At 38.1% G+C, this 14,420-nt stretch overlaps 2 protein-coding genes across 2 annotated transcripts in view; one reads left to right on the top strand and one right to left on the bottom strand.

Annotated features, from left to right (window-relative positions):
- The window catches only part of LOC129240305 (uncharacterized), a 28,451-nt gene extending 15,981 nt beyond the window's left edge, over positions 1-12,470 (top strand). Inside the window, exons 3-9 of the mRNA XM_054876023.1 lie at positions 6,661-6,745; positions 6,825-7,027; positions 9,168-9,331; positions 9,404-9,698; positions 9,961-10,098; positions 10,187-10,361; positions 12,325-12,470. Of these exons, the coding sequence (XP_054731998.1) occupies positions 6,661-6,745; positions 6,825-7,027; positions 9,168-9,331; positions 9,404-9,698; positions 9,961-10,098; positions 10,187-10,361; positions 12,325-12,470 (1,206 nt within the window). The remainder of the gene's footprint in view (positions 1-6,660; positions 6,746-6,824; positions 7,028-9,167; positions 9,332-9,403; positions 9,699-9,960; positions 10,099-10,186; positions 10,362-12,324) is intronic.
- The window catches only part of LOC129240310 (cilia- and flagella-associated protein 298), a 99,941-nt gene that overhangs the window by 67,130 nt on the left and 18,391 nt on the right, over positions 1-14,420 (bottom strand). The gene's annotated exons all lie outside the window — the stretch shown is intronic.

Here is a 14,420-nt window from a genome sequence, read left to right as displayed (position 1 = left end):
GTTGCGCCAGGTTTCAAGGTATTAAAAGACTATGTAACACTACATACTTATGCGCAGTAATGCTTCAGTCGATCACATGGTAAAACCTCGACTGGTTTATAAATCTCTCAAACTGGGCAGCAAATAAAACAGCTTGGGTGACTACTGAATTATTTAAGAAATGGTTTTTAAATTGTTTTGTGCCAAGTGTGGAAAACAGAATAATTTTGATTTTAAAGTTTGCCAGGACTAGATGGCATTTATCCTGCCGTGCTGAAAGAAGGCACAGAGTCCGTGACAGCAGACTTGGGAAAATCTTCTCTGCATATCTGGCACTCGCCTACATACCACGCTCTTGGAGGATGGTGAGGGTCGCCTTCATCCCAAAGGTTGGCAGAGATGACTACACCAGCCCCAAAATCATTATACCCATCAGCATGAAAAGTCTCGAACGACGTGTGGAACTGTGCATACGTCAGAAGTCACTGAAGGCTCACCCTCTGTCTCCATTTCAGCATGCCAAGGACCGGAGGGCATCGCTATGGGAATATTTTTAGACATAGAGGGGGCGTTTGATAATGCCACTTTTGACAGTATGTGAGCTCTGCTAGTAGACACGGCGTAAACCGGTGCTAGTGAATTGGATTCGTTCGATGCTGGCCCAAAGAGTCGTCCCGGTGCGAGCAGAGAAAGTTCTGCTGGTGTCATCTGGGGTTAATAGAGGTTGCCCCCAAGGCGGTGGGACGTCTCCATTGCTCTGGTACATGGTGATTCGGGAGTTTACGCACAAGCATATGCGGATGATGTTGCCTGTTTTGTAACAGGCCCTTCACTTATGAACATCTGCAGGAAACTGTGGAAAACTCTGGGTATGATTGAAGCATGGTTCTGTGCGAATGGGTTATCGGCAAATCCCACCAAGACTGGTACTGTCCTCTTCACCATAAGGAGGAAGCTTGATGGACTCGTTCTGCTTAAGCTAAAAGGAGTCACAACCCAGCTATCCAAAGAAATTAAACATCTTGGAGTAATCCTCGATAGTAAGCTCCTATGGAAATCACACGTTGACACAAAGGCATCCAAATCACTGACAGCCTTCTGGTCATGCAAGGGCGTTTTGGAAAAACGAGGGGTCTTTCTCCTACCAAGGTCCTATGGATCTATACGGCTATGATAAGATCTATTATAACCTATGCATTAGTGGTCTGGATGAATAGACTCCCTCTCGTGGAAGTCAGGAGGACCTTATCGGGACTACAACGCACTGTGGCCATCTGTTGCGTTGCAGCTTTTCCGACTACTTCTGATCTACTCATTAGTCTACCCCCACTTGATGTTTTCATTCATGAAGAGGCCTTGAAGGCCATGTGTAGGCTGAAACACAATAGGAATTTGTACAGCCCCTGTACGGCATTGGACAACAGAGTAGGCATAGATTTCGATACAACGATCCTTGCCATGCCCCTTGACTCCATGTAATCCAGAGTCGTGCTTGACAAGAGTGTGGTGCTGCCAGGGGCTCAACTGTGGTCAAACTCAGAAAATGAGCCGGGCAAACACTGTTTTCGCATTTTCATGGATGGCTCCAGGACCGAGCATGGCTCTGGCTCTGGGGTCTGAATGGAATCCAGCGGGACAAAACTGCACGATGAACTTTGTTGTGGAAAACAGATGTAGAGACAGATCTATATGTGTCTGCAGCGACAGCTAAGCTGCGCTCATGGCCTTAGATAGCCCTCAAACCACTTTAAGGGTAGTCGAGTCCTGTAAATCCTGACTGAGCTATGCCGGTAGACATAATAGCGTAATGCCAACATGGGTCCGGACACGTGGGTATCGCGAGTAACGAGATATCTGACTCTTTAGCCAGAATGGGCTCAGAAGCCAACTTTCTTGGCCCGGAGCCCTTTCTGCCACGACCTCTTCCAGCTATCAAAGCCACGGTTAACAAACGGGTGACTCTAACCCACATGCGAGATTGGCAGACTGAGAGAGGCTGCAGATGGACAAAGCTGATATTATCTGCCATGTTCGACCGACTGTCGCAGTTCCTCCTGTCACTATGTAGAGTGCAGAGGTGGCTGGTTGAACTGATGACGGGCCACTTTTTATGGGCAAAGCACATGGAAAAGATGGGCATCTCAGACAGTGCACTTTGCCCAGCATGTGGAGAGAAGGATGAGATGGCGGACCACTTTCTGTGCGTCTGCCCCGCCTTCGCTTGAATCAGGCTTGAAGTCTTTGGCACTGATGTGCTAAGAAGCGACCAATTTGGCTCCTTGGCATCACAAGGTCTACTCAGATTTCTTCGGAGGTATAGTAGATTTAAAGAAAATTAAAAAGGAAATCCGAGCCCAGTACAATGGATTTAATTGTGTCTAAGCGCTGCACTTGCTAGTCTGTCCCGACAAAAAAAAAATATTGCTTTATCTATTATATATATACATATATAAAAATTCAGCCGTTTTTCGCGTTGTGATGAACTTTACGGAGAATGGCTCAACCGATTTTAACCAAACTTTGCCACATTGAATCGGATACCAGGGTCTCGAGAAATACGCCAAAACGTGGACCCGGGTAACCCTAGGATGTGTTTGTACAATATGGGTAGCAAATGGAAGCTGTTGAAGATTTCTATAGTATAGAGTATTTTTCATACCGTTCCGTGACTAGGGTCTCGAGATATAGGCCAAAACGTGGACCCGGGTAACCCTAGGATGTGTTTGTACAATATGGGTGGCAAATGGAAGCTGTTGATGATTTCTATAGTTAGAGTATTTTTCATACCGTTCCGTGACTAGGGTCTCGATATATAGGCCAAAACGTGGACCCGGGTAACCCTAGGATGTGTTTGTACAATATGGATATCAAATGGAAGCTGTTGGTGAATGCTTTAGTACAGAGTATTTTTCATGCCGCTCCGTGACTGGGGTCTCGAGATATAGGCCAAAACGTGAACCCGGGTAACCCTAGGATGTGTTTGTACAATATGGGTATCAAATGAAAGCTGTTGATAAGTGCTTTAATACGGGGTAATTTTCATACCTATTGATGACTAGGGTCTCGAAATATATGCCAAAACGTGGACCCGCCGTGTCTTTGCACCGAATTAAACCAAACTTACACACATTGTTAAGTAAGTATTGAAAATGGGTTTCGTAAAGTTTGGTTGTAATTCCGAATACCGGCAACGCGTACAGCGTTCTTTTGAACCAGCCATAATGTCGTTTACTTTTTTAACGCTTGGGGCGGAACTGAACTGCCAAATTGACAGTGTGAGTTACAATGTGTCAATATTTCTTTCTGATTTGGACGCCATAAGGAGAAGACGTAAGTGCAAAGTGTAAACATTTTTTGTGAATTTTTTTGGAGTGGATGTTGGAACAGTGAATAATTTCTTACGAAATTTGAGAATTTAATGTGAAATCCGAATGTTCAAATGAAATTATGTTTTGTGGATTTATTTTTTCGGTTCATATGCGATAAGCTACGATACACCATGAGTGAAAAAAATGGTAAAAAAAAAATAAAAAAACAAAAGAAATTGTTAAAGGATGCAAAAGAAGAGCACGAAAAATGCGTAAAAAATTAATAGTCTTATCATGCAAATTGTCAACAATTTTCAGAAGAAAAGAGATGATTTAAGAAAATCACAACAAAATAAAATAATCCTGACCATGGGGACTTGGGCTTTTAAACACATATGCATCGAAAATATAATCCACAAAATGGAAAAAAAACATGTTTTAAAGTGTCAGAATACCATAATTACAATCATGTTTATTACAGTACAAATAGTCCAGTCAAAAGAGACGAAAAAAATAGCCAACTTCGTAATTTTAGGAGTATGCGAGTTTATGGTTTTATTATGTAAAGCCCATCACTGTGAACTTAAGTTTGAGTTTTCGGGGTCGGGGGTTGTGTCCCGCGGCCGCCATCTTGGAAATAAGGGTGCAACTGGTTTTTTGCAATTATCTCGTGAATTTCGAAAGTTACGAAAATTTTGTAAAATACTTTTTTGTAGATAATAATATTATCTACAACTTTCATTCAAAACGTTTTATTGTAAAATTAATAATAAAAAAGTTATAAACAAAATTACGCGAAAAATTAAGGGATGCATTGTTTTAAAGCGTAATAACTTTTTTTTTATTGATTTTATGGAAAATATACATCAGAGCTTTTTTAAAGAGCATTCTTTTGTGAACATTTTTGTCTAAAAGTTTTTTCCGCTATCTTTATTTAGTCGTATGATTTTGAGCTGCTAAGCGGAGCAACCAATACATTAGCGAAGCGCGTACATGATTACACAGGCCGACAAAATTTAACCAACATTCAGACCCAGAAACCAGACTATATATTTCCAAAGGTTTATGATGCGCTAAATCCAAATCTGGCCTCAGAATTGCTCTATCAGCTCTGGTTTTCGAGATATCCTAACCTAAAAGTGCAAAAAACACCATTTTTGCCCATATTTGAGGTTATGTAGCCTTGCAGATGTTTTCTTTCACCAAAATTAAAGGATGGCATCTTTAAATACAATCCTTCTTTTTTCAAATGGCGTTTTGTTTGCTCAAATATCATTTTTTTTCGCAGAGATATCGCATTTTGAAATTTTCATGTTTCCTACACCTGAAAATCGATTAAGATAACATAGACATGATATATTCGATTACTAATTTTCTTGAATTGAGTCTTATTTTTCTTAAAATTTTGTCTCACACCATAAGTGTCCTGACTCACCACATCCCTACACTATCTAACCTTTGGGTACCGAGTCACACACAGCCCTAACCCCTAGAAACCACCCCTATCATACCGCGAGCAGGCTTTCCCACAAACTCCAAATTTACATACTATTAATCCATATATTTCAGGCCCTCAAACCCAAGAAAATTAGTAAGCGACTATATCATGTCTATGTTATCTTAATCGATTTTCAGGTGTAGGAAACATGAAAATTTCAAAATGCGATATCTCTGCGAAAAAAAATGATATTTGAGCAAACAAAACGCCATTAGCGTTCTGGGTCTGAATGTTGGTTAAATTTTGTCGGCCTGTGTAATCATGTACGCGCTTCGCTAATGTATTGGTTGCTCCGCTTAGCAGCTCAAAATCATACGACTAAATAAAGATAGCGGAAAAAACTTTTAGACAAAAATGTTCACAAAAGAATGCTCTTTAAAAAAGCTCTGATGTATATTTTCCATAAAATCAATAAAAAAAAAGTTATTACGCTTTAAAACAAAGCATCCCTTAATTTTTCGCGTAATTTTGTTTATAACTTTTTTATTATTAATTTTACAATAAAACGTTTTGAATGAAAGTTGTAGATAATATTATTATCTACAAAAAAGTATTTTACAAAATTTTCGTAACTTTCGAAATTCACGAGATAATTGCAAAAAACCAGTTGCACCCTTATTTCCAAGATGGCGGCCGTGGGACACAACCCCCGACCCCGAAAACTCAAACTTAAGTTCACAGTGATGGGCTTTACATAATAAAACCATAAACTCGCATACTCCTAAAATTACGAAGTTAAATCTTCTTTTGACTGGACTAAAATGCCAAGACAATCACGTAATCATAATCAAATCATCGTTCGACAAATAATAATAGGCGCATGAGAAATGCCCGGAATAACGCGACATCAGAAGAACGTCAAGAACAAAATGAAGTAGTCAAACGATTGATGAATAATATTATCCAAGCGCAACTATTTTTTTTATTGGCAAATTCAAGAATGAAGACGTTCTAATACCAAGAATTCCAATGATTCCACCTGAATTGCCATTTGAATTCAAGCGTTTGCAACTGCCCATTCGTTTAGCATTTGCAATAACTATTTATAAATCACAAGGACAAACTTTAGAAATATGCGGGATGAATTTAGAAGAACCAGTATTCACCCATGGTCAACTATACGTTGTTGGGAAGCCAACAACATTATATATTTACTCAAAAACAAATAGAAAAACAAAAAATATTGTTTATGCCAAAGCGCTTGAATAAAGAATAAAGAAATAAATAATATGAAACCCATATATGTATTTTCTGTTCTAAACCATATATATTCTATTTAAGTGTACCCAGCGAAGCGGGCCGGGTTTCCTAGTATTATTATATAAATACTTACTTCTATATAACATATTTCGTTGTTTAGAGAACATAAAATAAATTAAATGAATGTACATCTGCAAGCTGTTTTATTAAATTTTGCCACCGCGACAAGAATAACAGTTGTTAAAAGCAAAAAGATCTTTTTTTTCATGAAAAACATGTAGTCTGTAGCAACTTCCCAGAAAATTTAAAAATGAGAAACTCGCTTTTCCAGGAATTTGATTCCATTAGTTGAGCGCCGTACTTTATTATTGAAACTTCTAAAAACTACAAATGTAAAAAATATTCCTCTTTTATAAGGAAATTACCTTGTTCCCTGCCGCGCGAGCTATTCCCAACTTGCTTACTTGATTCAGTGATGAAACTTTTTGCTGGTGAATAATCTTGCCAGTAGGAATAATATTGAAATATTGGCAAGGAAGATGTGGAATTAGTGAAATTATTATATTTATGTACATGTACTAAGCAAATTTTTTTTAACCCATTTACTTGTTCACTGCATTTTTTTATGAAGTTTATCGCTTGTTACAATTTCATAATTTTTATATTTGTTTATAGATTGACATGAATCGCTTGAATAAATTCAACTGCAACAATGGTACGGTTTGCAATAGTATCCGTGGCGTCTTCAATTGTTCGAATGGTAAGCAAAGTTTATGTACAAAATCTATCCAATTTATCTGAACGAAAAGTTGTGTATATATTTAAAATTATTCGAATAGGCCACTGCAAAAATATGTCGGAATTCTTTCTATGCCATCACAAGCCTGATGGTCCAACAATAAACTCAGCCAAGGACAATACAAAATTGAATGGATTTTTTGAGTGCCGTGGCGTGCATTGTACGAAAATTAAAAAACCGTTCATCTGTGATCGTTACTGCACAAAGATCACAACAACATCGATCAATGTGCTGTTAATGCATGTGAGTATATGATAGCTTAAATATATGCCATTATATCAAGAGAAGTTGTACGGCATTGTTTTTAAAAATAGCGTCTAGCATCATTATGCTTCCTTTACAAATGCAAATCAATCACCAATTGGTGCCTACTGGCTTTCATGAGGCTTGCACCCACATATCGAAGTCGCTCGCATTGTTAATAGTAAATTACTCTGCTACTGTTTGGCGATCTCAACTTTTTATTCTTAACGCAATAAGTTATGTGAGCAGCACTTTGCCCAAAAGTGGTTTGCTCTAATTTTTAAGATATTGATCCACATGTCTTTTATTTTGTCTAATAAAAATTACTAAGCTAAAAACAATTTCTGGATTACAATAATTTTATGATAGAACTTTTCGATCTGCAACAAAGATTGTGCATATTGCCTTCGTATCTCATCTGAGTGTTGAATAACATACTTAGGAAGCTCTTAGAGGCGCCAATTTACCCAAGTAAATTTCTAAAAGGATTAGGAAACCAATTTTTGGCGAGTATATTTTGTAAGATAGCCTCGTATCGTTTGATGCGAATAATCAATAGTTGATATTATAAACGAAGGACTAATTAATTAGGACTTAACCTTTTTCAGTGATAAGTTTGTTAGTTATTGAGAGGATAAAGCCCGAAAAGGAATCAGAATAATATTATATCTGATTACAATGTGAAAATTATACAAAAAGATTCTCAATTGGTCAAAGTCCGAAAGTGTAATCCTTCTCCTGACGCTCATTCATACGTTGCTTTTAGAGATAGAGAAGCTCGTTTTCGTTTCAGCGCTTAGATAAGTTAAAAGGAACATAGTCTTGGTGGGCGCTTAATATCAATCGTATTTCAATATCATATAATAAACAGTTGATTTGCCAAGGTCTTAATATTAAAGACATGTGCGCTTTCCTTTACTTCCATGGTTATTTTATTTTTCACGAATGCTCCCTATTTATTTAGATCACACTTCATTAGATCTAGGCCATCTAGGGCAATAAATGAACAAAAAATATTTTTTAAATCTGCACAGAATTATTGCTAACAGCATACAAAGAAAAAAGTGAAGAAGTGTGAATGGATCTTCAAAACTGCGTAAACTTTGTGCTAAATCTAGCCAAGGCATACCCCCAAGCATATTGACTCAACTCTCTCACTCCACAAGTGATGCTATCAGTACACAGCATAACACATCTGCTCTGACAGTTATCAAAAATGACGAATGACTGCAAATGTCCTTTACTTCAAATATCATTTTTTACGTTAAAAAGTTTCGGACTTCCCAATAGGAGGTCTAAATGAGTGTAGTGTAGTGTAGTGTAGACTAATGAGGGAAGTGCCAGAAAATGGCGCCTGTATTAATAACTGTATCATCTCCTGGGAAGCACCGTAACCAACTAACCAACAAATATCCATTTCTTTGACCAATGTCGAAACGCAAGATTTTCCAAAGCAAAAATTACAAGGGATTGATTAACCTACTTTTACATAGCCTGGATTAAATAAAAAATTATATAAATCAAAAATAAATACCGTACCTAGGGTTCCAGGTGCCTTCAGGTGGCATTCAGTGCTTTATTTGGCTATATAATTTGTCAACTAAATGAAGCGCTCAAAGTCGCAGCGCCCGAACGCCAGGTATGGAGTTACACCTTTAAAGCGTTTTCTAATAGCGACAAGTCGAATTTAAAAGGCTGTGACGGTTATGTTGTTTTGGCGATGTTCATCAAATATCTTTTTTATTATTCAGTCACTGTTGCCAAATGACGACTGAGTCGCAATGATAGTTGAAATGCTGTGATCTTTCAAAGTCGACCCTACAAAAATTGCCGCACATGGAACTACTCCAACCCACACGAGGCCCAGCAGGTAGCAAATAATGTTTAAAAACTGCAACCATAATAGTATCAGCGCTAAAAAATATGTTGTGGCTGAGCTGTTTGCAATTGTGCAGTTGAAGCCATAGCACGGCTAAATGAAAAACTTTCTGGATTGCATTAGAACCCAGTAATAAGCGTTTGACGGGTAAAAACTGCTAAGTGGGCTTAAGCAGTTTTCTAAAAAGGCCAAAAATATGTATTAATTAAAAATTATTATTTCATTACTTAATAAATTCTGCAAATATACATTTGTTTTCAGGAGGACACCGTTATCACAGCTGACTGCGACACTGGTGTTGCCTTCAATGAGGCTCGCGGCAGTGAATATGGTGTAAAAATTGAACCCACCGAATTTTGGAAGGATGAAGATGGTCAACTGTTGACCAATTGTGCTACTGTTAAGCGAGAGGGCGATAAATTATTGTATGTTAGATTTCGAGAAATTTTACTAAAAATTTTAAGCTATTCTTACCTTTGAACGCATTTATATTGCAGCGCTACAGATTGCCTAAATGGCACTATTTTAGAGCCAGGCACACTGCCAAAACCTTTTATGAACTTCACTCAATTCTGGAGCATATACGCGAATAGCACACATCCCGTTGATCCGGAACAACGTTTACTACCCAATCAAGCTAACCTAACAATTTACACATGGAAAAAGTTATACATCAATTTGGAGGGTTGTGTGAATACTTTGCGCGGGGAATGCAAAGATTTCGTGGCACGCTATGGCAACGATGGTGATAACAATACGGCGCAATCACGCTATCAGTGTTACTATAACAAGGTGAGTACCAGCTACCAGAAATTTATGAGAGTTATGTGACTAGGGAACGCGAACTAAGGTACGGCGGAAAGTGTGGTAGGGAGTGCAAATGCGAATGCGAGCTGTGGGGAAAACCAATCGAGCTCATTTAAATACAAATGTATGTAGTTCGTTTTCCTGCACGCACATTTCATTTCAATCCACTCATTATATTATTATATTTTATTTATGCTGATTAAATTCATTCGCTAGTGTTTAACGTTTTGTGTATTCAATAATGCAGGATCCAGCTGTGGAGTTCGTTGTTGCACGCTATGACTTAGACAAAGTCTATCGTGAGCTTTTGGTATCTTTAATCGTGCCAATTGTTTTGTTTGTGGTTTCATCGATTTCACTTTGCGTAATAACAAAATCGGTCAAGGTAACTATAAAAACCAATGTAAAATAAAAAAAAATACTATTCAGTAAACAAAGATTAATATAATCATTTATGGAAATTTTAATAACAGGTCGGCGATGATGCGAAAATGCGTTGTGTATGCTCGGGCGAAGACTCGGATATCGAGGATAACTATCATGGAAAGCAGAGTACTCGAAACGCGCAAATATATGGAACAGACGACGATATGGATATCAGGCGAAGAAATATCGAGGTATATTCGCCATACAATTATCACGACACCTGTTTTTTGTGTAAGGCCCCTCCTTGTCATGTCTTTCAAACCCAGAACTATCCTTCTGCAATTGTTATTCGAGATAGTCGAAGCAATGGATTTGAAATACCAACCTGAGCCTTGTAATATATTCAGCAGAGTAGCGTTAATACATTCGTTTCGGTTAGGTTACTTCAGGTCGGTTGGGTTGCTCTTAAAAAAACTTAACCTGAGTTCACTCGGTAGCCACAGAGGGCCATGAAAGATTCCGTTAGTCGTTATACAACGTCTTAAACCATTCCGATATTTTAGCGAATCCAATCAGGCCTTCCAATGAGATAATTTTTAAACTCTTCATGGCTTCCAATAAGTAGATCAACTGAAACCTGAGATGTAAGGCATTCGCATGGTAAGTATTGAGTCGACTTTATCTCCTCTTCTTTAAATCTCCTACATAAATCGTTATGCGGAGCTCCGAACCTGCATACGGTGGTTAATAATCTAATACCTCTTTAGTGCTCCCGTGAGAAGCCGAATACTTATTTTTGAGGGTCTCAGTAAATTCGGTGTTCTTTATTCAAGTTAATTAAGTTCCTGGTGGTAGCTGATCTAGCTTTATTCTCATTTAGAGGCTCATAAGCCTGTCTCATACTATTTGCTCGCGTATTTCGCTTAGGAACATTCGACATTCATGATCACATTTCGAGTTAGTCGTTACCAACCAACGATCACGTTGCGTCATAATCACGAATTTAAATTTTGGGGCTTATGAAGAACTGCCAAATATTCACGTTGTGGTATTTAAGAAACGCTGAGTTGATATTTGTTTCGTTGCTTCCCCTTATTCGCATTCTACCTTTACATTTTTACGAAAATGTCTGCGAATATTAAGATTTTTTTGTGAACATATGTATATTTATATGTTAAGCAATACAATACTGTATACACTGAAGCCAAGTTTTGAGGCAGCAACAAGCCCCATTAAGCTTACCAGCTTTGCCGCTATGTGCAGCTTTATTACGTCGTGCCGTTTTTTATGGCTGGAAGTCATATAAATGTATGAAAGACTTACAAAGAGTACAGTTTTAGTTAATTTTAAGAGGACTTCAGTTTCTAAGTTTCTACCAAGGTTGTACTTCACGCATTGTCTCTCTCCTTAGCAAGCTGACGCTAATTATTCGCCCCAAGTGGAAACTGTTCCTTTTAAATTTTGCATATCCATTGACTTTTTGTCGGCTACCTCTGTTTTGGGGGCATTTCTATCGAATGCTTCTTGCGCCAAATTATTTATATTCGACTTCTCCCATGCGCTAACGGACAGAAGAGTTTTTTTTTTGGACGCAGTGCTACTTCGAAATTCCTACCAATGACAATGTTGACGGATGAATTCAGCTTCACTTCTTATGCAAATAATTCATTGTGAGTTGCTATCTCATCTACTAGTATCCTTACCACCGTTATATCTATAATCTTTTGCCCTCCCAGAAATGACTTTCTTGCTAAACTCACGAGAGTTTTTCGCTAGCTCCCGGAAAACTTTAATAGGTAACTTTAGGTAAAAATAGAATCCCATTTTGATATCTTCCTTCTTAATGTATCCAGCGTCAATGACAAACAGCGCCCATCATTTCTCATGAATGTTCGCCACTTAATTTGAGGCAATAAAAATACTTCTTCCAGATACCGAAAATTTCTGAAGCCCCATTAACCGATGATGTTAGAAATACTTTCATAGATTCCGTTGTTCTTGTAAATTGAGTTCTATTCTGCCTTAGCAGATCACTATATGTTACAAGATCTATTGTAGAAGATAGCAAAAATATGTCGAGGCTGTGTACTGTTCATTGTAACAAACGTAGGAATATTAAAAAAAGTGGAATATACAATAATAATCGGATTCTCGCATTTTATTAAAGTTGTTTCATAGAAAAAAACTGCTTACTGTGATCAATTTCTCTAAAATAATATTTTTCAAAACTTCTAGGAAGAAACAGCCGCTGATACACATGAAATGATCGGTAGCACGAAATCGCTAATACCGCTTAGTCCAGCCACCGAATCGGGTACAAGTGAGCGAACTTACGACGATGAAAAGGCTTCCCGATGTGATGCACCCGAAAAGCCACTCGTTGAGCTTTAAACAATGCAGTTGTACAACGTGAAAGCCGAAATTCTAATACACTTATACACACACACATATATGGATGTGTACTACGTTAATATACATACATTTAAACATTTATTAAAAAGAAAAAACTTAAAGAGCAGACATCATTTGTATTATATTTAACTAAAGCTTAATAGCACAGTAATACAAGGTTTATGTCCCCGTATTTGATGAAACTAAAAGTAAATGGATGTTTACATCTCACTCAATTGGTGACCGCCATAGCCGAATGGGTTGGTGCGTGATTACCATTCGGATTTCAGAGAGAGAACGTTGGTTCGAAGCTCGGTGAAAGACTAAAATAAATAAAAAAGTTTTTTCTAATAGCGGTCGCCCCTCGACAGGCAATGGCAAACCTCCGAGTGTATTTCTGCCATGAAAAAGCTCTTCATAAAAATATCTGCCGTTCGGAGTCGACTTGAAACTGTAGGTCCCTCCATTTGTGGAACAACATCAATACGCAGACCACAAATAGGAGGAGGAGCTCGGCCAAACACCCAAAAAGGGAGTACGCGCCAATTATATATACAGGGTGGCTGATGAAAGCCGCTACCAAAAAAAAATTGAATAACTTTTTTTCTTTTTAAGTTATCTGTTCCATTTTTGTTTTAATTTACAGATTGATCTTTAAAATTTATTAAAATGGATAACTGGGACACGCAAACAAGAATTTGGATAGTCCGCCGCTATCACGCACTGGAGTTCGTAGTTTTGGTACAGAGAGAGTACAGGCGGATGTTTGGCGGCGATCCCCCGAGCAGATGGACCATAATGAGACTAGTGAATAATTTTGCTGAGCAAGGAACAGTCGCAAGAAGGCCTTATCATCGAAACCCACCAGTTCGGACGGAGGAAACGATCGCTGCTGTAGCTGCAGCTATACAAAGCAATCCAAGGGTTTCAACAAGAAGCTTATCTGCTCAACTTGGTGTCAGCCGACAGTCTTTGCAAACAATAATGCACAAAGATTTAGACTTATTTCCCTACAAAATTTAAATGGTTAACAAACTGAATGCAGCAGACTTGCCGATTCGCTTGGAATTTTGCCAGAAGATCCTGCAAATGGTGGAAGAAGACCAAAACATGTTAAACTGCCTTTTCATGTCTGATGAGGCCCATTTCGATTTAAACGGCAATGTGAACAAACAAAATTGTCGAATATGGAGTACTTCTAACCCACAGATACTCCACGAGACGGAATTGCATCCTCTTCGCGTGACAGTGTGGTGTGCGATTTCTTCACGCTGTATTGTCGGGCCTTATTTTTTTGAAGAAAATGGTCACACCGTTACGGCTACTGGAGACCGTTATTTGAATATGCTGAAAGAATTTTTCTATCCAGAACTACGCCGAAAGAGAATTCCTTTCAACTCTGTGTGGTTTCAACAAGATGAGGCAACGTCTCACATAGCCCAGACTGTTATGACAGAGTTGCGACGAAAATTTCCCAATAAACTGATTTCAAGAAACTCCGAATTTCGTTAGCCCCCCAGGTCGCCTGACCTTACTGCACCTGACTTTTTCTTGTGGGGTTTATGTAAACAAGAAGTTTATAAAACAAAGCCAACAAATTTGGATGAACTAAAACAATCCATTCGGGCAACAATTGCGGCTATTCCTGTCGCAACTCTCAAAGCAGCAATGAACAACTTTTTACTAAGATGCCGCACTTGTGTCAACGAGCATGGGGGCATTTAAATTCAATTATTTTTAAAACTAGTTAAGCTACATTTAATAAAATTTAATGACCTTCAACTTGAAAAAAAAATAAATGAATTCCATACACTAAAAAAAAAATTATTTGAGTTTCTTAATGTAGCAAAATTCATCAGCCACCCTGTATATATACATACATCTTACTCAACAAAATGCCAGCAGAATTTTTAGCCTATAGATTTAGTTTTTTTTATACGTACAGTCTGT

This window comes from Anastrepha obliqua, chromosome 3, assembly GCF_027943255.1.
Source record: "Anastrepha obliqua isolate idAnaObli1 chromosome 3, idAnaObli1_1.0, whole genome shotgun sequence".
In the NCBI taxonomy this organism is placed as follows: Eukaryota; Metazoa; Arthropoda; class Insecta; order Diptera; family Tephritidae; genus Anastrepha; species Anastrepha obliqua.
Note: the sequence above shows the minus strand (reverse complement) of the source record. Positions and strands in the feature narration are given on the sequence as shown.